This window comes from Asparagus officinalis, chromosome 3, assembly GCF_001876935.1.
Source record: "Asparagus officinalis chromosome 3, Aspof.V1, whole genome shotgun sequence".
In the NCBI taxonomy this organism is placed as follows: domain Eukaryota; kingdom Viridiplantae; phylum Streptophyta; class Magnoliopsida; order Asparagales; family Asparagaceae; genus Asparagus; species Asparagus officinalis.
The window spans coordinates 20,770,743-20,793,429 of NC_033796.1; the positions used below are offsets into that span (position 1 = coordinate 20,770,743).

At 39.1% G+C, this 22,687-nt stretch overlaps 4 protein-coding genes across 5 annotated transcripts in view; 2 read left to right on the forward strand and 2 right to left on the reverse strand.

Annotated features, from left to right (window-relative positions):
• LOC109833297 (autophagy-related protein 18f-like) overlaps window positions 1-1,802 on the forward strand; it is an 8,319-nt gene extending 6,517 nt beyond the window's left edge. Inside the window, exons 7-8 of one of the 2 annotated variants that reach the window (XM_020400909.1) lie at window positions 453-787; window positions 1,459-1,802. In XM_020400909.1, the coding sequence (XP_020256498.1) occupies window positions 453-786 (334 nt within the window). In that variant the 3' untranslated portion in view covers window position 787; window positions 1,459-1,802. Of the gene's footprint in view, window positions 1-452; window positions 788-1,458 lie in introns of those variants that run through there. The other variant, XM_020400910.1, reaches the window with a different exon arrangement.
• On the forward strand, window positions 5,386-10,741 carry LOC109833298 (probable galacturonosyltransferase 12). Its single transcript, XM_020400911.1, has 6 exons — window positions 5,386-5,766; window positions 7,207-7,262; window positions 7,377-7,532; window positions 8,415-9,005; window positions 9,354-9,656; window positions 10,120-10,741. The coding sequence occupies exons 1-6, from the start codon at window positions 5,553-5,555 to the stop codon at window positions 10,399-10,401; spliced, it is 1,602 nt and encodes a 533-aa protein (XP_020256500.1). The 5' UTR covers window positions 5,386-5,552; the 3' UTR covers window positions 10,402-10,741.
• LOC109833299 (F-box/LRR-repeat protein 13-like) lies at window positions 10,709-12,443 on the reverse strand. The gene is made up of 3 exons (XM_020400912.1): window positions 11,546-12,443; window positions 11,277-11,450; window positions 10,709-11,209 (listed from the first exon to the last, which is right to left on the reverse strand). Exons 1-3 carry the CDS (start codon window positions 12,431-12,433, stop codon window positions 10,733-10,735), a joined length of 1,539 nt encoding a protein of 512 aa, XP_020256501.1. The 5' UTR covers window positions 12,434-12,443; the 3' UTR covers window positions 10,709-10,732.
• Window positions 19,951-21,602, reverse strand: LOC109833301 (F-box/FBD/LRR-repeat protein At1g13570-like). Its single transcript, XM_020400914.1, has 3 exons — window positions 20,829-21,602; window positions 20,571-20,729; window positions 19,951-20,460 (listed from the first exon to the last, which is right to left on the reverse strand). Exons 1-3 carry the CDS (start codon window positions 21,600-21,602, stop codon window positions 20,068-20,070), a joined length of 1,326 nt encoding a protein of 441 aa, XP_020256503.1. The 3' UTR covers window positions 19,951-20,067.

Genomic DNA, 22,687 nt, shown 5'->3' on the forward strand with positions numbered 1-22,687 from the left:
GGAGATGTCTTTTATTCCAAATTAACGCTTGATTCCCTTTCTCATACAACATCTGAACTGCCTTACATTGGAAGGAGAGGAAAAAACAATGGTTTTAGCATACCGTAGTGGAGTATTTGAATTGAAATATTTTGCAATGGTGAAGTTAAAGCACATTGTGGATACCTTTTAGTGGCGTTACATGTATAGCTTTGCGCATGCTTTGAAGTGCATGTGTGCGAGTTTTTTGTCACATTTATTCGTTTAATATTAAGCACATTTTGTGTATGGCTGATTATTTCAGTATACTTCATTAAAAAAGATACATAATTTATGCATTTTATTTTTTTTGAAAAACCTTACAATTTCTTTGTCCCACCCAAATGTTTAGTTGCTTAGTAATCCTGCATCTGCCTTCATCTACTACCTCATTTTTTTCTTCTCTTTTGGACAAATCTTTTTTATTATGGCAGAAATGGGTTGCTAATGCGCCAGAAATCTGGAATTTCTGAGGATGGAAGGCTTTCACGCAGAAGCAGTTGTAGTTCCCTTGAGCACATTTTGGAAAGTTCTGCATCAGGAGAGCATCCCAACAGCATTAATGAGCATTGTAGGGGTAGTTTCCATACATCAGTAACTGAGGATGTTGTAAATAACAGCAAGGACAGCTGCAGCATGACGAGTGCACTCGAGTTTGTATATAGTAGAGAGGGCCTGACGATGGAGCCCCACCTCGAGCATGTAAATAGTAAAGAAAGTCTGAAAACTGAAAACCACTTTGTGGATCATGACAATGACATCGATTAAGGTGAAACCTTCAATTTCATGTGCATTCTCTAAATGCTATATTTAAGACGTGCTTTAATTCGTCTTTGTTGTACTTCTTTTTAAATGTATTTTGTGTTGGGGGAATTGCATGTTGAGATTCTTTCTCTGATTTTCATCTAAATTACAACCCTTTATTGTAGTTTATAATGTCAACATTATGTTTTTTAATTCCATGTTTCTTCACTTTTAGTTATATACACAGATTGAAGTATTCAAGATACTTCTATCATAAAGGCTATATCTTTGAGATTTATGGATGGTATCATTTTTGTTCAACCAGTAAACCAGGGAAAAGTTTGAGAACACAATGACATAAAAATACTATTTGGAATGGAAAAGGAAGGACGGTTATACTTGAAGAGTCACATTGGTTTCTCAATGCAGTAACATTACCAACTTTCTCAAAGTATTTATGTGAACTTTATTTCTTGTTGTGGTGAGATTAGGTGATATAATGATGTTTTCTTGCTAGAAGTTAGCCCTATATGGGCCGCTGATCAGCAAGTTATAGACGGAAAACGAATCCATCAAATTTTCCATATTTGGTTATCCCAACATTTATTTATGTATTATTTGTTTTATGATCATATTGTAATCTTCCCTCACCTTATTTTGGTCTCAACCCTTGTTTTATCTTCTGTTATTTGACAGATTGCATGAATTGTCGAAGTTTTATGGTTCGGTTAGATCTCCCTCAGGTGTGCAGCAGCTATTCTTTCATTCTCTCAAAAGGCCTTCTAACTTCTGTTTGTGTATGTATCGGAGTGGTGAAATGTAAAGCAAAGAGAGGGTTCATCTGTGAAGATATTACATTGGGGATAGATTCCATTCCTTGCATACCTTTGTAAATAAAAGTTTCTTCATTAAGTTTTCAATAATTGACTGTAACTGTAAATAACGCTAAGACTGAAGAATCTGCTTCAGTATCAACTGCTACTATGTGAGGATATATATACTATTGTTCATTTGTAAAGTAGGAAGTCCCTTTTGGTTCATTGTTGCTTGTTCTTGATTCTGCTTATGGCATTGAACAGAGTTGGTGAATGGATAAGGTTCCTCTACATGTTACAGGTTTGTCTTGTGTCGTTTACTTCAGGAGGACTCGCTTATGTTAATGGTGGCTGTCACATATTGCTACTTTTGTAGCTAGACTTACCTTTTTTGGTCAATGTGCTATACTTATCTTGGCAGGGCTTATTATCTTTTTATCTATTTTTAGAAGGATTTTAATAACAACAGATTCCCTCTCCCAGCAGTAGTTCTTCCTCTTTTTAAAGATCTTTCTAGACAATAAAGTTTAGTAATTAAACCTATGATTCTGCTGAAAAATATAAGTGTATGTTGGATGACTAAATTTGCTGTTTGCATAATAGAAGATACTGGTGATATTCACTATATCATTTTCCAAATAAAACCTGTCCTCAAGAACTCCTGGTCCTGGAGTAATGTTTCTGACTTTGTTGAAAATCTTGATGTAGGTAAAAAGTTTGAGCAAATTAAGTTGATGGCAAGATAAATTTCTACGAGCAGATTAGCACTTATTGGGGAATGGTGATCCTTATAAGGTAATACTTATTGTACCTTTCAGAGCGTCTGATGGTCGTGTCTGTTAGTTGGCATCTCATGTCCGTTTTCACGTGCATGCGCGCTATAACCATTTTGGAATCACCTCAAATTAAGCTCACATTCCTTGATTGGGAAGTACTGCTGTAGAACTTTGAATCATAATTGGGAAAATAAGTATGTACAAGAATGATGGTTCATCGACTTATCTTTCATGATTTCCAGTATTCAGACTGCCAGTTTATCCAGCTGTGACATCTGCAGTAAGCTGAATTCTTCTGTAAATTGATTGGTTGAGTTAGATCTAAGTTTTTCAGATGAATAAAGGTCTAAGAATGTATCCATTAAGCTATGCTGTCTCAACTCTTCATCACTCCAAATTTCGAGCTGAAACAAAATTCCTCCTTACTAAACATTTTTTTTATCGATTATTAACTCATTGCCAGAATTATACTGTCATTATTGTTACCATCCAATAAAGGGGTCATCTAACCGTTTAGACTTGATCCTTATTTTTTTTTCCAAATACTTGTCTGCAGCTTCGTTTCTGTTTCTCTGGGAATGGGTACTCACTGTTTGTAAGACAACTTCCGAGACAACTGGAAGTTTATGGGCAATCTAGATATTTTACCAGATGCCCGGGTTACGGTTGGAAGTAAGTGATTCTTGCAGACATCCTCGTTTTCTGAAAGTTAGTTTCTGTTTGTTCAATCAAAGAATCATCATTTGTTTGACTAAAAAGTTTGGAGAATGGTAATAATCTTCTTATTGTAAATTTTCTCATGAATTAAGTTCTTAAAATCTGTGCCCGACTTCTCTAGTTACAGATTACAACTTTTGCGTATATTTCTTACACTCCCACTATTTGTTATTTAAAAATAATAATAACGTTGAAAGGTTCATACCTCTTTGTTATTAAAAAACAAAAATAAAAATTGACCACATTATGTTAAAGAATTTGAAGTTCTTTTTTGTATTAGCATCATTATTTTTGCATTTGGTAGTGCTTACTTTAACTTTTGCTTTCTATTCTTGTTTCTTCCTCTGCTTTAAACCTGGTTTCTAAACTTGTTACTGATTTGCAGTCATTAATTGGTATTTAGGAGTCTAGGACATATTGTTGGTTGCCAGTTTGACCTAACCTCTGGACTTTTTTTCCTTCCGAATGTTAAGAGTTTTAAGTACACTGAGTACTGCATGAGCAACGTCATTGCATTCAACTTCAGTTTCGCAAAGTTGGAGCAGTTTGGAGTTTAGATGAGGATAATCTATAGGAACTCAACTAATTTTAGATGGTTTACTTATAAAATCCAGTCAGGTCTTTTCTTCATGTTTATCACTATCAAGTGTATCAGCTTTGTTTCTTCCCCCTTCACAGGTCGCTTCTTGCAGTCCACAATCGATAGCCTCCTCGTTTGATTTCACCATTTTTTCTGAAGAAATTGAGTCTCCTAGACTTTGCCTCAATGCATCTTCTTTGTTAATGTCTCTTTTAGTATGATCTTCCTAGTCAAATTTGCTAATTGTAGTTCTTGGTTTTGTGCAGAAGAGAGGCCATATGCTGTTCTTTCCTCCCCTCGTGCTGAGTTTTGGGTGCCAAAGCTTCATGCTGTGCTCATGCTTCTGGTTAGATACCATCTGTTCTTCTCCGGATTGTGCAGAAGTTCCCATTCTTGTGCCGCTAGGATCAGCAGCTTTTAATTTGTATTTATATCACAATCTACCTGGGCAATGAGGCTATGTGCCGTTGTTCATTGCCCTCCTTTTCAAGGAAAATACTGGTGGTGTCTGTGTAATTCCGATTCTGACTGAACCAGACCATGAGTTATTCTTCTGAAAAATCACAAGGGTTTCCTTTTGCAATCTGGATTATTTTCTCTGAAGCTGTGTCTGGAATGGCATGGGCAAATCTTGTTTTATCACTTCAGTCTGTTAAGAGTTTTGCCCGTGGTGCCTCATCTCATAGTCTCGTACCCACCCTGGCTAAATACGTGATTATTGTTTTGACACCGTGTGCTTTTCTCAAATATGTGAATAGAATTTAAGCTTGCAAGTACAAGATCTGGATGGTGGTCAGAATTGTAGGCTTCGAACTAGAGCTTACTGTATGCAGACCGTCTTCCCTTGTATCCGTTTTTTTTTTCACTGTCCATCTTATTTGGCTTCATCCTGTTCATGTGCATGGTTTGCTTTATTGCTGCCAATTTTGTTACTATATTGGTGGAGAAATATATGGTGTCTAGAGCAGAATTGAGCCCCTTTCAGTAAAGCAAGGTGGCAGGGTCTTTTTCCGGAGGGATGTCAGTTCCTAGTTTCCACTTGTTCGAGCTTACGTTTGAGAAAATCCTGAAGTAATATTTTGGGCAGCATTTGAGCTTGCTGCTTAGACTTAAAGAGTGCCGAAGAGGGGCCAATGCTTGTCGAACTGTAGCTCATATTCAGTTCTTGCTCATCACTGTATCACTTGATCTAGGAATCAGCCATGCATGATTTTGTATATAATTGGCCTTATTTGTTATGTTTCTTTGAGATACCTACTAATTTCCAGGATTGCTAATACATCTAATTCAAATTCATATGTGGATTCAAGTTGGGTTCTGATTCAAAGATCCACGCCTATCCTACAGATTCTTGTCTAAAACGGGCCACCCAAAACAGGAGCTCCCAGTCTCTCAGGGAAAACTAACTTCTTTCCTCGTTGGGGTGTCCCTTTCTTTTTTGCCAAAGGAAGCTGTTTGGTCATTTTCCTACACTTTGTTTCAAGCCAAAGGGACTAACAAAGTGAACACATTCGAAGTTAGAAGGCAGCTTTCCATCTATTTTATAAGTCGCAGCAATTTATTTCCATCAACTTTTTTTTTCTTTTCAATTAGCTTCTATACTTCAAAACTAAGCCAAAATCAGTTTTAAGCTACAAATCAGAAATCTCATCTCACCAAATTACATTAACCACCATCTGACCTCTTGTTCCCTACAACAACACAGGGAGTAGCTACAGCTAGCCCAAGTGTTAAGCAAAGTTTGGTGGTGGATGGTAACCTCAGCACCAGAACTCTTGCATCCTATCCTATTACAGTCTTAAGGCGTTCTCTTCCTGCCTTCATTCACGGGCCTTTGTAAGTGAATCAAACTAAGCCACCTCTTTGAGGCAAGTCGAGTTCTGAGGTGATCAGTTGCATGCAATGATGCAGCTTCACATATCCCCGAGCATGCGACATGTTACAGTGTTCCCTGGAAAAGGTTTTAGGGATTTCATCAAGGTGAAGGTGACTTCAAGGCGGTTATCTTATCGGATGGTGTTCTATTCTCTCCTCTTCTTGACGTTCTTGCTTCGGTTTGTATTTGTGCTTACGGCAATGGACACCATTGAAGAAGAGACCAACTGCTCTTCGTTAGGTGAGAGGAATTTTCCCTGCCTATAGGATGCCTTACTGGCAATTTGGACTACTATCTATCGCATTTTTTGAAATTGTTTCCTCACTATGTAATTCCATGTTAGTATCCTCTTGGCATGTTCTAGCAGTAATTATCGTTTCAGTATCTCATTCTCTCTTATTTTGGGGCTTTTGGTCTCCGTAGTTAGAATAATCATCCGATAGATAAATTCGCTAATGGATGTGTTGGCTCGCTTGAGCACAGAGCACTCCTGGTGGAGGAGGCTGCAGGATATAATTATTTGGAAAGGGCTGGTATAATCTGTGGAGATTAGCTTTAAAGCATGTGCATCAAAGAAACATGTTGAAGTACTGAGAAATATGTTTAGAAATATAAGAAACTAGTTTGGAGGATTGCTGGAAGTCCTTTACAGAAAAAAAAAACCTTAAGAGCCAAAAGACAAGTATGTTATGAGAGGCAACTTGAAGCTTTGAGATCAGCTCTTAAAACTTAACTGCTGCTTGTAATATATTGATTTAACAGAACGACTCTAGCTCAAAATTAGTAAAGACGGTCATTAGCTTCTTACGTATGGAAAATATTCAAGAACAAGTGCTGTTGATTGAAGCTCGACTCATGAGCCTCATTGATACGGTCTGTAAGTTTGAGTCTCTGCTACAACCTCTATGAACTTCATGAATGGTCTTGATGAGGAAATCATGAAGTAGATTGCTAACCTCTGGCGCTATTTGATTGCAAATGATGAATTAACATAAGTAATTAAAGGTTGAAAAGGGAAGAAGGGAAGACTAAGGGTCGGTGTCTTGGAGCTGCACTGCACCTTATTTCTCAAAGAAATGCACAGACCGTAAAGATCTAAAAGCAAAGGATATGAACTCGGATCGGCACTAATAACTCGTGATTTAAACTCTAGGTATGAGGCCATAACCATAGATGAGAATAGCACCAAGCTAGGGAGGTATCTGGCTGGTTGCATATCTAGTTTGTTGATACAGTGAAGGTGCTGCTGAAGTTGAGGAAATACTCATATATGCAAAAAAAAATTGGTAAAAATCATATATTCAAGAGTTTGATAAATCATCAGTGTATAATATTCTTAGAGAAGAAGTTTCAACCATAAACAGAATGTAAGAGACTGTTGCATATACAAAGTAATAAAAGCTCATCGACTCTTGGAACTTTATGATATTTTCTGTGCCATTCTTATGTCATTAATTATTCAAAACATAATGTCTATTTAAAACATGAAGTAGACGCTTATCAAGGTTCACATGTTACATCAGGTTTGTTTATATACTTTAAAATGTGAAGAAATGTAAGGGATACTTTATTTATTTATTATTATTATGTTTCCTCTTTAGAGGAGACACTTCTCTTTTTATTTCAGACACATTACTCCATCAAATAGTAAGCTTTAGTTACTTTCTCTGTGATTTTTAGGATGTGTGGGGAAAAGGCTTGGACCCAGAATATTTGGAAGGAAGCTTGAGTCCACGGTATGAAGCCCACTTATTATCACTTTTGCAATAAAGAAGAAAAGAAAATATTAGCATATAATTTAATGAAACAGTCTTTTTGTCGGATAAAAACTAAATTTACCACTTCTGCAGAAAGTCCCTGATGAAATATATCGTTTTCTAGAGGAAGGCGATTTGGAGGCATCAGAAGTTGGATCAGATGCTCCGCTGTCACTAGAAGAGTTCATCACAGAGATGAAGGGCAAGAAATCAGATGCTAAAACCTTTGCCTTGAGACTGAAAGCGATGGTAATATACTATATGCTAAAATCAGATGCTAGTAACTATGATTTGAATTAACCACATTTTTGGGTCCTTAATTTTTTGACCTAGTGCACTTTTGATTTGTGGCATTTATACATGGCATAACTATGACATTGTTGTGTTGTTTTTTGTTTCTTTAAACAGGAGAAATTCTTGTAATGTTTTCTTTTAAAACTTTAAACAACGGTGTTATCTGAATAGAAATTGCATAGCAAATTTGCATCTTTCATGATTGTAGTTAATTAAGGTGTTCATTTCAATCATACTATCTTATTAAAATAACAAGAGCATGGTGGCCTCAAAGTTTATTGAAAAAAAAAATTCTTAGTAGCAGATAGGAAATACTGTGGTGCTTAATAGAATAAATGTTCAAAAGTCTTTTGACAAAGTTTGCTGAAAGAAAGACAACAAAACTGTTTAATGTCAAAATGATAACAAATGAATAGCATGCTATAAATTGAGATAGAAAATATTTGTTAAAAGAAGATGGAAGCATGCAGTTTACTAACATGAAGTTCATTAGTTTTACATGTATATCATTTTTTTTTATCAAGAAAGAATAAATGTCACATTCTGGAAGCAACCATCTATTTTGGTCCATGTTAGCCGAATACCATATGTAGCAAAGTGAGAATCCAAGGTCATAAATTCAACTTTAGATCATTAAAAATCCGAATTCTTGAGGGAAGCATACGTTGAACAAATGAGATGTATATATACAAATTTTCACCTCTTTCCTATATTCAATTATGGTACTCAAACTGAAAGATAAACATTACAAATTGATATGTTTTGGTGTTAGAGCATGTTAATAATTTTTTTATTAAATTAATTATTTAGTTTTACTAATTTCGGTCTCCATTACAGGTATCCACCCTTGAACAAAAGACCCGAACAGCAAAAATCCAAGAATACCTCTATCGTCATGTAGCATCAAGCAGCATCCCTAAACAACTCCACTGCCTAACTCTTCACCTCGCCCATGAACACTCCACCAATTCCGCTGCTCGCCTTCCCCTCCCACCACCTGATCAAATCCCTTCTCTCATTGACAACTCCCTAAACCACTTCGTCATTGCCTCTGACAATGTCCTCGCCACTTCGGTTGTAGCTTCATCTCTAGTACAGAACTCTCTCCATCCTCACACTGTGGTCCTCCATATTATTACTGATCGCAAGACTTATGCACCGATGCAAGCTTGGTTTTCATTGCATAAGCTGGATCCTGCAGTGGTTGAGGTTAGGGGTTTGCACCATTTTGATTGGTTTACTAAGGGGAGAGTGCCAGTGATGGAGGCTATGGAGAAAGATCGAGAGGCTAGGTCTATGTTTCGTGGAGGGTCATCTGCTATTGTGGCTAATGTCAGTGAGAAGCCTGTTGTTGTTGCAGCGAAGTTACAGGCGTTGAGTCCTAAGTATAATTCAATAATGAATCATATCCGGATACATCTTCCTGAGGTGAGGAGATTACAAGAAACCTCTTAAATTGTAGTTGGTATTTGTTTAACCTTGAAACTGAAAATTGAAAGAGGTATTTTCATTATGTTGCGTCCATTATAGTAGTTTCGTCCACTTTTCTACATTATGTCAGCACATTTCTGAAAATAATAGCTTATATTGTGAATTAATTCTATTTGAAATCTTTTCTAAATCAAACCTTCATATGCAGATATAGGATTAGCCATTTATTTGAGATTAGTTGATATGCATATCAAGTATCTCAGAGCATTTTTTTTTTTTGGGATCAGTTATCCTTTAGCTTGAAGTACTGAAACTGTCAAATTTCTGTTTCATATCATGCTCCAGTTGTTTCCAAGCCTTAAAAAGATAGTCTTTCTTGATGATGACATTGTTGTTCAAGCGGACCTGTCACCCTTATGGGATATTGATCTCCAAGGAAAGGTGAACGGTGCAGTTGAGACATGCAGAGGTGAAGACAGGTTTGTTATGTCAAAGAGACTGAAGAGCTATCTCAACTTCTCTCATCCTTTAATATCAGAAGCTTTTGACCCGAATGAGTGTGCTTGGGCCTATGGTATGAACGTCTTTGATCTTGAAGCATGGAGGAAGACAAACATCAGCCTCACATACCACAGTTGGGTTTTGAAGGTATGCATGTTCAATGATTTTTTGGGTGAATTTTACAAAATTCCCCATCTTTGGGTGTTTTGCACAAGACCCCCAAAAGATTATAAATTAGAGAAAATCTAAAGAACTTTCAGTTTACACATAATCCCCTGTACTATTGAAGATGGTCATAAACGGGGTTACGTGAAGAGTGAAAGGTCTAAACCACCCTCGTCACTATCTACCTACCAGAACAGATATATTGAGTACATAGAGAATAATTGTCCAAGACATGTCACATGCACAACACGTGACAGCTTAAACTAATTGCCGTCAGTCGATTTTTTTAGTGAAACAACTTCAGGAGGGTCTTCTCTAATTTACAAATTCAGGGAGTTTTGTGCTAAACACCCCACTGTTCAGGGAACAAATTGTGAAATTTTCCCTTTCCTATAAATAGTATTTTTTATGTAATCTCTGCTTATTCGGTGGTTCTTTCTTGTAGAACTTGAAATCAGACTTGAGTCTATGGCAGTTAGGGACCCTGCCACCGGGTTTGATAGCATTTCATGGCTATGTTCATGTCATTGATTCTTACTGGCATATGTTGGGCCTTGGGTATCAAGAGAACACCACAGTGATGGATGCCGATAAAGCTGCAGTGATTCATTTCAATGGACGAGCTAAGCCTTGGTTGGACTTTGCATTTCCTCAGCTTCGGCCTCTATGGACAAAGTATGTTGATTTCTCTGATAAATTTATTAGAGCATGCAACATTAGATCTTAGTATGACAGATTTGAAGCAAAAGAAGGTTTTCACTGACAAGAAGGAAACGGTGAGAGACAGGAAATTGTGCATGCAGACGGGGAAAAAAGGTACTCGAGTGACCTGTGAGAAGCTCAGGCTTTGAATTGAAGTATTTTCATCCAGAAAATATTTTGTATCGTCCTCTCCTTTTTTTCCCCCTCCTCTTACTGTACAAGAGAACTTTTTTGTGTTTTTGGATTTGTTATTTCATTATACTACAAGTGCAGATATGTAATGTAATTACATACTTGTAACTTGGAAACTTCCATTCAATTTACATTCGACGTCAAAAATAATATAAGCACCATATTCAGAGGAATTCTGATTGTGCGCTAACAAATTCTTCGAAAGAAGGCTCAAACATTTTCTGTATGGAGGAGAAGCTTTGCTCACAATAAACCTCCCTATGTACTGGATTTAAGCTCATATCGTCTTCAAAAAATTCTTGCACCACGATGCTGACATTTAAAGAGGCCTTGGGTAGTGTGGACAGTTGCCCACGTATAATCCTCAAACCGATCCTCTCACTAAATTTAGACTGTAATGATAAACCAACCTGATCGCTCTTAATCCCTTCATTTAGCTCCATGGGTGGTGCAATAAGCACCAAGCGTTCTAATGTAATTGCTTTCTCTAAAAGAAACTTCACCAGTCGCATTTCTAATATGCATCCTCTGAAGTTGCTCAGTTTAATCTCCTTCAGATGGTCGAAGACGACATTTGTTGGTTGGTTCAATGCCGTTGGTATATACTCTGTGCCAGTTGGATCTTCCAAGTATCCGGGGAGCTGCAGGTTCAGTAGTTTCAGTATGAAGGACAATTTAGAAGGCAAAAGTATATAGATGAAGACTTACTCTAATTAAAAGTTTCTCAAGGAACGGAGATGGATATATATGAAAGAATCTATAGATTTGGGAGATGTTTTCTTCACTCATTACATCTACCAACATCTGCAGTTCTTGCAGGTTTGGTAATGGGATTGTGAATTCTGCTTCGTTTTCTTCGGGCTCCTCAAATTCTGCAACATACTGAACCATGGCGCAAAAAGAAAGTTAAAACCAAGCAAAAATGTAAGTCATGAAAACAAATCATCTTTAGAAATTAGTTGAAGACAGAATATTACAGATAGAGCGAAGGAAAGGATCTTGACATGAGCTAAGTCAGGTAGAAACATTGTGCAGTTGCCATATGTCTCTCTACCAATTGAAGATAAGAAAGCATCTACTAAGGAGGAGATATCAATGAATCTAAACATAAAGTTGAGATTCCCAAATAGAATCAAAGATTGTAGTTTCGGAGCAGAAATCTCCAGGTAATAGACTTTAAGACAATCCACCATAGTAAACCTCTCGAGTCTAAGGTCGTCACCTGATACGTGAACGTTCCTGAGTTGGCTACAGTTTTTTAAGCTCAAGCTTTCAAGAATTGGACATTCTGTTAGAATACTTTGAAGCATGTCATCATTTATGTTGACATGACTAAGAATTAGCAACCTGAGACAGCCCAATCTTTTGAACTCTGATGGTGTGCAGAAATCACAACGGCTCAAACTCAAATTGGTTAATGATTCACAACCGAACAGTGAAGCTGGCAACTTAAATGGTTTTCTTTCGTCAGTGAATTCTCCATTACGGGGATCTCTGTGACCTTGAGATAAATCAAGATCGAGCTCTTGAACTCCCTTTGTTTCTGCAAATTTGACCCACCTCTCAATATTGGGTGCAAACCTATCAAATGGGCAAAAGAAAATCCGAAGCCTTTCGAGTTTATCGTTGCTGCAGAGTTGCAGATAACGGTCTACAACAGTCACAAACTCAGTCGGCGATTGACTGCCCGAGAATTCCTCATCGAAATCCAGCACAAAGGTTGAAGATAATTTGTATAGCCATAAATTTCTCCATCTCTTTGCAAGGATGCTAGTCCTTACTGCTGATTTAAGAGGTACAAGAGAGAGGATGAACTCAAGGATGGAGTCAGGCAGGTTGCTAATTCTATCAAGACCTATACCCATGATTTATTTATTTTTTCATATAAATTCCACCATTATTATCAACTTAGCAATGACTTTGTAGAGGCTGTTGTTGTCCTTTCTTCCCCAGTAAGATTTAAGATAAAATATTGACTTGTCTGGAGACTTTCTGTACTGCTAGCCTTTATCACCGCTAAAATCAAAAAATAATAATTTAGGTTCTCCTTCTAAGAGAAGGAGCATATTAAGTCAAAACAAAGTTGTTGTGGAGTACTTTACACTTCATTCGTAGAGAGGGAACTTAATTATGGACTCGTTTAGCGGTGAAAGTCTATGTCAGCTTTGGAAGGGTTTTTGAGATTATTTAAACGTACATGTAAGGAAGTAAGGAAGAGGTTTATTACTGTCTATGAACAAAGGAATTGGCATGCATATGTTTTTCTCAGAAAAATATTGAGCAGCCATAAATTATATCAGAATCCCCTTACAAGGGATAAAATTTTCTATAGGGAACAAGGTGACATAAACTGATCAGGTTTACTTGAATTCAAGTGAAAGATTGGCGTGGAGTGTCCTATATTGATTCAGTTTCACGCATGATCTTGGTCTATTAAAAGTACAAGGTTTTGAAAATATAAGATAGACATAATGACACATGTTAAATAATATGTGGGAATAATGATTATGAAGTGACGGCTCATTTAGTAACATGAACTATTGAGAGGTGAGTCCTATGCTTTTTGATGTGACTAGCAAGGTGAATCTAATCACATGGTAGCTCTTTAGCAAGATGAGCCATCACCTCATACACATTATTTCCATAATGTATTAGCTCATGACTTAAAAAAAAGGCCTTTTGATTTTATGTTCTTATTAATTGATATCCAAATTTTCTTGAAAAGATGGGAAATCTTGCACCATTTGAAAAGATGTGAAAAATACTCTCCCTCATAATACTTCAAAATTATGAAGCTTTGAAACTTCATACTGTTTTGTTCAAAAAAATTTTCCCAAAATGTACAGCCGTCTACTGTTCTTTAGGATGTGTTAACGAGGACATGACTTACTGTGAAGATACAAAATTAGGAATTTCTTCACATCGGTGAAGTTTTTTCAAAACTGAGCCGACACCAAAGCATACAAATGTCCCACTTGTTGTGTCCAGTACGAACGCAATCCACAACAAGTCGAGAATCCGAACGTGGGTTCAAACAATCTCACCCCCATCAACTAATCCAAACCGGCTGCATCAAACATGACTGCCTACGTATCCTCTTGCCCAAGGAATCAAGCTGAACGTAGTTCACCCAAATGGCCGCCAACAGCCTCAACAATCACGAATGTGCAACAAGTCTCGATAATGATCAAACTTGTTGCTCGGAACCACCTTTGTGAGCATATCCGCCGGATTATCCTTTGTGTGGACTTTCACAATCTCCACATCGCCATCTTCAAGAACATCCCGAACGAAGTGATAACGGACGTCAATGTGCTTCGTCCTCGCATGAAAAACCTGATTCTTCGCCAAATAGATAGCACTCATGCTATCATAATGAATAGTGACGGACCGCTGCGATATACCAAGTTTCTTCAAAAGTCCTCGAAGCCAAATGACCTCCTTCACAGTCTCCGTAACTGTCATATACTCTGCATCCATCGTAGACAAAGCCACCGTCGACGGTAAGGTGCATCTCTAACACACCGGTGCACGAGTCAAAGTGAACACATACCCCGTCGTAGACCGGCGCTTATCCAAATCCCCGGCATAATCCGAATCAACATAGCCAATGCATAACTGTCCACCTGTAGTGTCCCACTCATAAACTAAACCAACATTGAGCGTACCTCGAATGTACCTTAAAATCCATCTCACGACGTCCCAATGACCCACTCCTGGATCGTGCATGTATCTCGAAACCATGCTCACCGCCTGTGACAAATCCGGCCTCGTACATACCATCGCGTAATCAAGCTCCCAACCGCGCTCGCATATGGAGTCTTCGACATCAACTCTCGATCTTTAACTGACTTTGGTGAAAGACCAGCTGAAAACTTCAAATGGGCTCCCAAAGGTACATCAACTGACTTCGTATCCATGCTAACATGAAATCGCTGTAGAACCTTCTTCAAATAAGCTACCTGTGTCAAACAAATTCTGCCATTCTTCTTATCTCTGCCGATCTCCATCCCTAGAATGCGCTTCGCCTCGCCTAAGTCCTTCATCTCAAACTCATTTGAAAGCTGAACTTTTAACTCATCTATAGCCGACATGGAAGTAGAGGCAACCAACATGTCATCGATATAAAGCAACAAATAAATGTATGCACCTCCTTTCAACTTACGAAAATATACGCAAGGATCAAACTGGCTCCGAGTGTACGAATGACCAATCATAAAACCATCAAATCGCCTATACAATTGTCGAGGAGACTGCTTCAAACCGTATAACGATTTCTTCAATCTGTAAACCAATTTTTCTTTCCTTGCAGCTCGGAATCCCAATGGCTGAGTCATATATATTTCTTCATCAAGATCACCATGAAGAAATACTGTCTTTACATCCAACTGATCTAACTCTAAATCATACTGTGCCACCAAAGCTAGCAAAATCCAAATCGAAGAATGCTTCACCACCGGAGAGAAAACCTCATTATAGTCAATACATTCCTCCTGCGTATAGCCCTTCGCAACCAACCTAGCTTTGAACCTCAACGGAGTGCCCTCAATGCCCTCATTCTTCGTGTATATCCACTTACAACCAATTGCCTTCCGCCCCTTTGGAAGCTCAACAAGCTCCCATGTATCGTTCTTATGAAGAGATTCCATCTCCTCCTGCATAGCCACCTGCCACAAATCAGCCTCCGAACTCTGCTCGGCCTCTCTGAATGTGATAGGCACCAACTCATCGATACTCTCCACCGGAAGTGCATACATAACTGTGTCGGCATACCGTACTGGCATCTGTATGTTTCTCCTCTGTCTTCGAACCGCAATCGAATCCTGAACCTGAGCCGTCGGTCCCTGATCCTGCACATCAGTACCCGTATCCTCCGTGTCATCGTCGTGCTCGCCTGGCATCATCTCAGTCGGCACTCTAATAGATACTGTACCATCTGAATAATGTAAAGCTGCATCGATCTCCACCACCTGCGATATCTCCTCCGTCGGGTCGCTCTCCACCTGATGAGAGCTGGGAAGCTTCAAGATAGAAGCCTCATCAAACGTGACGTCCCTACTCAGCACAATCTTCTTATCAACTGGATCCCAAAGCTTGTATCCCTTGACACCACGTTTGAATCCTACAAATATGACCTTTCTAGCTCGAGGTTCCAACTTATCAGTTCTCACATGATAAAACGCAGGGCACCCGAATTCTTCCGACCACATCTCCATAGGGGTCTTCCTCTCAATCGCAGATGAAGGCAACCTATTAATGAGATGGCTCGCATATGTAAGTGCCTCAGCCCAAAAAATCTTCTCCAAACCACTCTGCGACAATAAACATCGGATCTTCTCCAGTAAAGACCGATTCAACCTCTCCGCTACTCTATTTTGCTGTGGTGTATGACTAATTGTGAAGTGTCTCTCTATGCCCTCGTCTCGACATAGCTGCTGAAAGGGGTCAGAAGTATACTCACCATCGTTGTCGGATCGCAACGTCTTGATCTTTCTCTCAGTCTGCAGCTCTAATCTCTTATTCCACTCCACAAACAAATCTAGGACTTCATTCTTATGCTTCATGGTGTATACCTAACAACATCTAGAATAGTCATCAACAAACGTGGTGTTTGTTGGAAAATTTGTAGTAACAAGAAAAATAATGAAAGAATCGTATTTGATTTATTCTCTCTAACTGCTTAGAAAAAGAATGATTACAACTCTCTCAATCTCGATTACAATTGGATTTCCTGATTACAAAATAGAGGAGAATAATCCGGATTCTCCCCTTTGTTTAATTCTGGGTTCTTCACGGTGGCGATGGAGTGCCTCCCTCGAATGCTCGCGTCGAGTTTGCTCTCCGTTGACGATCCGCACGTCTTGATTCACTGGAAAGATATCTCCTCCTCACGATTTGACGCTGTGGAGAACTTGCAAAGCAAGTTTGAAACTCTGGACGAGTTGATAACTCAGATCGAGTTTAGAAACTCAGAACGAGTTTAAACTCTGTAACAGAGTTGATTTGAACCGAAAATTGGTTAATAAGCCAGGGATGAAAGCTCCAAGGAATGCTCCAGAGATTGAACGAAGACCCCCCTTTTCCGATCTCCAGATCCGAGAAATCCCCAAGATCCGAAGATGATCTACTCAAGAGGTTGTCGATCTCTCCTTTTGCGATCTGTTTTTGATGCAAAAAGCCGATCCCTTAACTCAATTGAGTTTCTGGTATTTATAGGGGATTAAGGGTAGTAACTATCCCCTTAATCTGCTCCTAAGTGGGGTGGAAATCCCTCAAATCGTGGGATAAACGGTTGTCAAGCCGTTCAACTTGTGTTTGAACAAGTGAAATGCCTAACTTGGCGTTCTGGGCCTTAACTCTGCGCCTAAAGCTTGAGGCGCAGAGTTAAATCTCTGCTAGAGATTTGAAACGCAGAAGCCGCATGCGTTCTGGAAATTAGGGACGCACAGGCCGCTTGTATGCTGAATCCCCACTCTGCGTCTTGAGTTTGAGACGCAGGATTGAGTATTTGAAGAACGCACAGTCTGTGTGCGTTTCGTGTTTTAACTCTGCGTTGCAGAGTTGAATGTCTGCTGGAGAACGCACAGTCCGTGTGCGTTTTGTGTTTGGGAAACACAGAGGTGGGTTCTGCATGGACTCTGCGCTTTGAGTCCACGAACTCTGCATTTGGACTCTGGAACGCAGCCACGGCCTCTGCGTTTCGAGTCTGGAACGCAGCCACGACCTCTGCGTTTTGAATCTGGAACGCAGCCACGACCTCTGTGTTTTGAATCTGGAAAGCAGTCACGGCCTCTGCGTTTTGAATCTGGAACGCAGCCACGACCTCTGCGTTTTGAATCTCAAATGAGGTCACGACCTCTGCGTTTTGAGTTTAGAACGCGGGCATGACCTCTGCGTTTTGAATCTTGGAAGCAGAGGTGAGCCTTAGGTGGGCTCGACGAACTTTATGCTAAGTCCAATGTTCAGGCGAAGTGCAGTCTCACAGACGGACTTCAGAACATAACTTGCTGCGAAGAATAGGTCATAACTTTCAAACCGTAAGTCGGAATGGGACGAATTATATATGAAAATCGGCTATCTCGACAAGACGGAGCCAACCAAACCAACCCTATCGGGTTCGGTTTGCTCTGTCAGTTTTACCAAATTCCTTACGGTTTGAGAGATATCTGCGTTTTAATATGAAGAGACCGTCAATTTGTAGTTTCTTTCGCTAGAGCGTTGCAAAGATCGTCACCTTGTAACCTTCGTCTTGGCTCCTTGTAAACATGAGAGTCATCAGATTATAACTCCCGATGTTGATTGTGAAGGCTGTTGAATTAGAGCTTTCATTAGTTGTTGTGAAGGTCGTCAGATTGTAACCTTCTACGTGAAAGTCTTCAAATTGTAGTCTTCTGGAAGTCATCAGATTGTAACTTCTATCATCGGTGTTTGATGGGGATAAGCTATCTGTAGTGATTTTTAGACAGCCTACACGTGGCGAACCAATATCGACCACCAAGTGATGTAGTCTTGGTGGGACCCCAAACGTCTGTGTGCATGTAGTCCAGGATGCCCCTCGTCTGATGAATGACAGTCCCGAACTTCACATTCGTCTTCTTGTCAAGAACACAGTGCTCACAGAACTCAATCTTCCCACTCTTGGCTCCCTTTAATAGTCCCTGTTTGCACAATGTCTGCTGTGATTTTTCACATGTGTGTCCTAACCTATAGTGCCAAAGTCTGCTCATGTCCGCTTCTGAAATAGCCGAAGTACCCTAGCCAATCTCGGTGCTTCCCTTCAGATAATACAAATTCCGATTACGGACTCCCTTCATCACCACCAATGATCCCTTAGTAACATTCGCTACAGCGTTTTCGAAAGTCACCTTGAATCCCTTCGCCTCCAAAGCTCCAACTGAGATAAGATTTTTCTTTAGTTGAGGAACAAATCTCACCTCCTTCAACTCACGGACTACTCCATCATGAATCCTAATCCGCACGATACTTATCCCACAAACGTCACAGGATTGATCATTTCCCATGATAACAACACCCCCGTCGACTTTCTTAAAAGATGCAAACCAGTCTCGCCTAGGGGTCATATGATAAGTAGCGTCGGAATCAAGCATCCAATCTGATGCATCCACATGGTTCACCTCCGGAGTAATCAGTAGAGAAAAGCACGAATCATCGGAATCATCGTCTTTCGCAATATTCACCTCTTGGCATTTGGGCCCTTTTTCTTGCCATTCTCTTTCTCCTTGAGCTTCGGGCAGTCTCTCTTCCAATGTCCCTGCTCCTTACAGAATACACATTGGTTCTTTGCTAATTGGTGGCGGCTTCTTGACTTTGATCTCCCTCTATTACGTGGTTCGGTAAATTGCCTACGTCCACGGGGTAAGGAGAGGGGAGATCTACAATTAGAGTGAGAGAATACAACTTGGGTTTACAATCACTCAATCTAAACCCTCACACAAACTCTCAAACCTCTCACACAAATATCTCTCTCAAAAGGATGCACAAACGCCTAACAAAAGTCGCTGTAATTTTTCTCCAAACACAGCCGCCAAGCCCTCTACTTGCACGCTGTCCTTTGCTCACGAACCCCTGCAATACACCTTGCAGCCGCCAATCAAAAAAAAAAAACTCCTTGCACAAAAACCTAGCACCGGATTGAAGAGATATATATATAGCTGTGGGATTAAGGTTCGTGGGCTTTTCGTGGGCCTGTGCTTCATGCGGTTTGCTTCCACGAAACTGACGCGTTCCTCGTTCACAAATATGGTATGGTGGGCACCCACTCACGTGTTCACAGAATTACCAGAAAATTTTCTTGCTAATTTAATTTTCTGAAATTAAGTTTACACCACCTAACCAAGTTCAAGTTAAACTAATTGAAAAATAATTTTATTTTGTAGGACAGAGAAGTAGCAATTCGATTAGTTCATGATGATTATGATCACTGTTATATCAATATATGCTTATATTTCTTGACTTCAAAATATTTATATCTGCATAGATATTTGTGATTGCATTTTTTGCCCTTGCTGAGTACCAGAGTATGACAAGAACATTTTGTTAAGAAATGTGTATTTTTGCTGAGTACCAGAGTATGACAAGAACATTTTGTTAAGAAATGTGCATTTTTGTAGAACCCCTGAGTTTGGGTTTTATGCTATAGTCTTTCTCAGGCACGCTGCAATGAATAAGGATTATCATGCTTCTAAATTGACCAGATTAGCATGCACTTGCAGCTCTGCTGAAACATCTTCCCTCAAAACTTATTTCTATATTTACATTGATAGCATGTTACGGTCATTATTTGAAATACAATCAATTGAAAAGGGACACCAAATTCGCAAGATGTACTGATTATCTCTGTGACTTCACACATAGACCAGATTTTCTAATAAATTTGAATAACATTCAGTTACATCAACCACAAAATAAGAATACAGGACACACACGTGATACAACTCTTAATTATCGAGTAAACATGTCATGGCAGAGTAATGCCTTGTTAATACTCTTCAAAATATCTGGTATGTGTCGGCGTCAAAGACATATCATCTTCAGAATGTTCACATATCAGAACTCTGGCTTGTGAAGATGCCTTTGGTAATGAGGACAGTTGCGCGCACATATCATTTATCCTTTTATGTGCACTTTCTTGTACTGAGCTACTAGGTTCAGCATCCAAACTTTTGTTTGCAGATTTAGGTCCAACCAATACCAAGAACTCTAAAGTATACACCTTTTGGAGGAGAAACTTCACTAATCTCATTTCAGCGTCGCGACCTTTAAAATTGCTCATCTTGACCACCTTGAGATGGTTTAAATTAACTTCAAAGGGATCTCTAATCTCCTGTTTAACATAGGGTTCTTCTAGCATATCCTGAGCAAAATCAGGGATCTGCAAATATTTACCAAGTCAGCCTTTTGGAAGTTGGTTAATTTATTTGCGTACAACAAGAAGCTAGAAACTAATATGGACAAAGTTAATGCTGAATATCAAAAGCCTACATGAATGAATAGTTTCTCAAGGAATGGTGAAGGACAAAGCCGAAAGAAATTGTAGATGCAATCAAGATCCTCCATGGTCATAGTGCACATAAGCAGCTGTAGTTCCTTCAGATTTTGCAGTAAAATTGGTAATTTTTCGTCCTCGTATATTGTTACCCTCTGTTAGAAAGCAAATGTAGAACTAGATAATTAACATAACCCCAAAAAATTATAGTACTCAGCAATTCTCCGAAATAAACAAATTTGCAAGAAGCGTACCCATAGAGTATACGTGCACACAGTAAGAACCTTGACATGCCTGAGATCATATACCAGCTTTATGAAGTCATGTTCAGGCTCTGACGAGTCCACAGCAGAAATGAAGGCATCAGAGAGCGATGAAATGTCGACGAAGCATTCTTCGGGATCAAATTCTTCTTCTCCAAAAATGTGTATACCGTGGTATATAAAAGATTCAAGATTTGGGGTTGAAATATTGATACCCAATATCTCCCAATTTGAATTCACGAATGTGAACTTCTGAAGCCTCTGTGATGATATTGTGACGCTATCTTCAGATGAGCAATTTATAATGCTCAGTGCATCAAGGAGGGGGCAATTGGATATCAACTGCTGGAGTTTGTTACCTGTAAGATTTACGTACGAAAGGGAGAGAGACCGAAGGGTGCTGAAACCTGAGTCACTCAAACTCAAATTGATCAGACTCTTCGGAAAGCTCAGAATGTATTCTTCTCCTTGTCGGCTATCAAATTCCATGGAGAAGTCTAGATTTAGATTTTCTACTCCCTTTCCTATGACGTATGCTACCCAGTTTTCGATCTCCGGCAGGAATTTTTCGGATGGGCAGAAGTAGAGATGAAACTTATCTATCTTGTAGCCAGTATGGAGATGAAGGAATTGGCCGACAGCTTCCGCAATTTCTTCAGGAGTTTTGTTGCCTGCAAAATCTTTGCCAAATTCAACGGTTGTGGAAGAAAGTGAGAGAGATTGGAAGGGTTCAAGGATTGAACCGGGCAACTTATTTCCTGCCATTGCTTAGCCAATGAATTAAGGTGGTGAATTTTGTAGAAAGGCTGGTTATCTATTTATAATGACTTTTTTCGGGGGAAATCTTCCACAAGAAGGTGTTTAATTATTTGTTTTCCTTCCACCGGAAGATTGACTGCAGAAGACAGGATGGAAGAAATGTCAGCATAAATTAAAAGAGTCATTTACGTGGACCGGGTCTTTTTCTATACGTTCTTTATTTTTTTCTTGGAAGTAACTTAATTTTCTGCGTGCTTTGCTCATTTTGTATTTTATTTTATTGGTACTTAGGTATGATACACCCAATAAAATACAGAGGGAGGGCTAATCTTGTTAGAGAAGATATCAATGATCAATACAACGGGGCAAAAAAAAAAAACTAATGTATGCGCTACAATATGCATGAAGAAACCATCTTATCTATAGAGTTTAGTCTCGAGCATTCACGAATAAATAAACCATTAGAATCAGGTGAGCATGTACTCGTCGAATGATTGAGAACATAGGAATTGGAAACAACCAGAACTTCAGAAACCCATCAGAATTCAGAGATTACAGCGGCTCAAAGTAACATGAGTTAACAAAGCACAGTCAAAAGTTTGATTGGTAATTTGAAAAGTTTGATCGAGGTTTTGGATTCTTTATAATTTACAACCCGTTAAAATCCTAGCCATATAAAATATTCCCATCCTTAATCCTATGGATAATATTTTCTAGGAGAGGATCCGGATTCCATATCCGAACTCTATATATATCCCTCCATGTTTGTGAAAAGGGGTAAATATCAGAAAACATCCTTAACTTTGGACGATTATTATTGGAAAACCCCCATTAACTTTTAAAATATCAGAAAACCCTCTTAAGAATAGGGATTATCACAAAACCCCCTCTAACTTTCAAAAATTATCAGGAAACCCCCTTTAACTTCGATATTTTATCAGAAAATCCCCCTAACTTAGGGGTGTTTTGATACGTTGAAGGGGTTTTCTAATAACCCCCCTAACATTTAAGGTGGGGGTGGGGGTGGGGGAGGGGGGGCGCGGGGTTCCCTGAAATTTAGACAAGCTTAAAAAAGTTAAGGGATTTTTTTA

What these genes read in the sequence shown, in the direction of transcription:
- LOC109833298 (XM_020400911.1), top strand. Translation starts at nt 5,553, where the DNA reads ATGATGCAGCTTCACATATCCCCGAGCATGCGACATGTTACAGTGTTC. An exon ending in GAAGGAAGCTTGAGTCCACG is followed by an intron (nt 7,263 to 7,376) that starts GTATGAAGCCCA and finishes CCACTTCTGCAG; the next exon opens with AAAGTCCCTGATGAAATATA. An exon ending in CCTTGAGACTGAAAGCGATG is followed by an intron (nt 7,533 to 8,414) that starts GTAATATACTAT and finishes TCTCCATTACAG; the next exon opens with GTATCCACCCTTGAACAAAA.
- LOC109833299 (XM_020400912.1), bottom strand. Translation starts at nt 12,433, where the DNA reads ATGGGTATAGGTCTTGATAGAATTAGCAACCTGCCTGACTCCATCCTT. An exon ending in TCCTTTCCTTCGCTCTATCT is followed by an intron (nt 11,451 to 11,545) that starts GTAATATTCTGT and finishes GCCATGGTTCAG; the next exon opens with TATGTTGCAGAATTTGAGGA. An exon ending in TTGAGAAACTTTTAATTAGA is followed by an intron (nt 11,210 to 11,276) that starts GTAAGTCTTCAT and finishes CTGAACCTGCAG; the next exon opens with CTCCCCGGATACTTGGAAGA.
- LOC109833301 (XM_020400914.1), bottom strand. Translation starts at nt 21,602, where the DNA reads ATGGCAGGAAATAAGTTGCCCGGTTCAATCCTTGAACCCTTCCAATCT. An exon ending in TGTGCACGTATACTCTATGG is followed by an intron (nt 20,730 to 20,828) that starts GTACGCTTCTTG and finishes GCTTTCTAACAG; the next exon opens with AGGGTAACAATATACGAGGA. An exon ending in TTGAGAAACTATTCATTCAT is followed by an intron (nt 20,461 to 20,570) that starts GTAGGCTTTTGA and finishes AAATATTTGCAG; the next exon opens with ATCCCTGATTTTGCTCAGGA.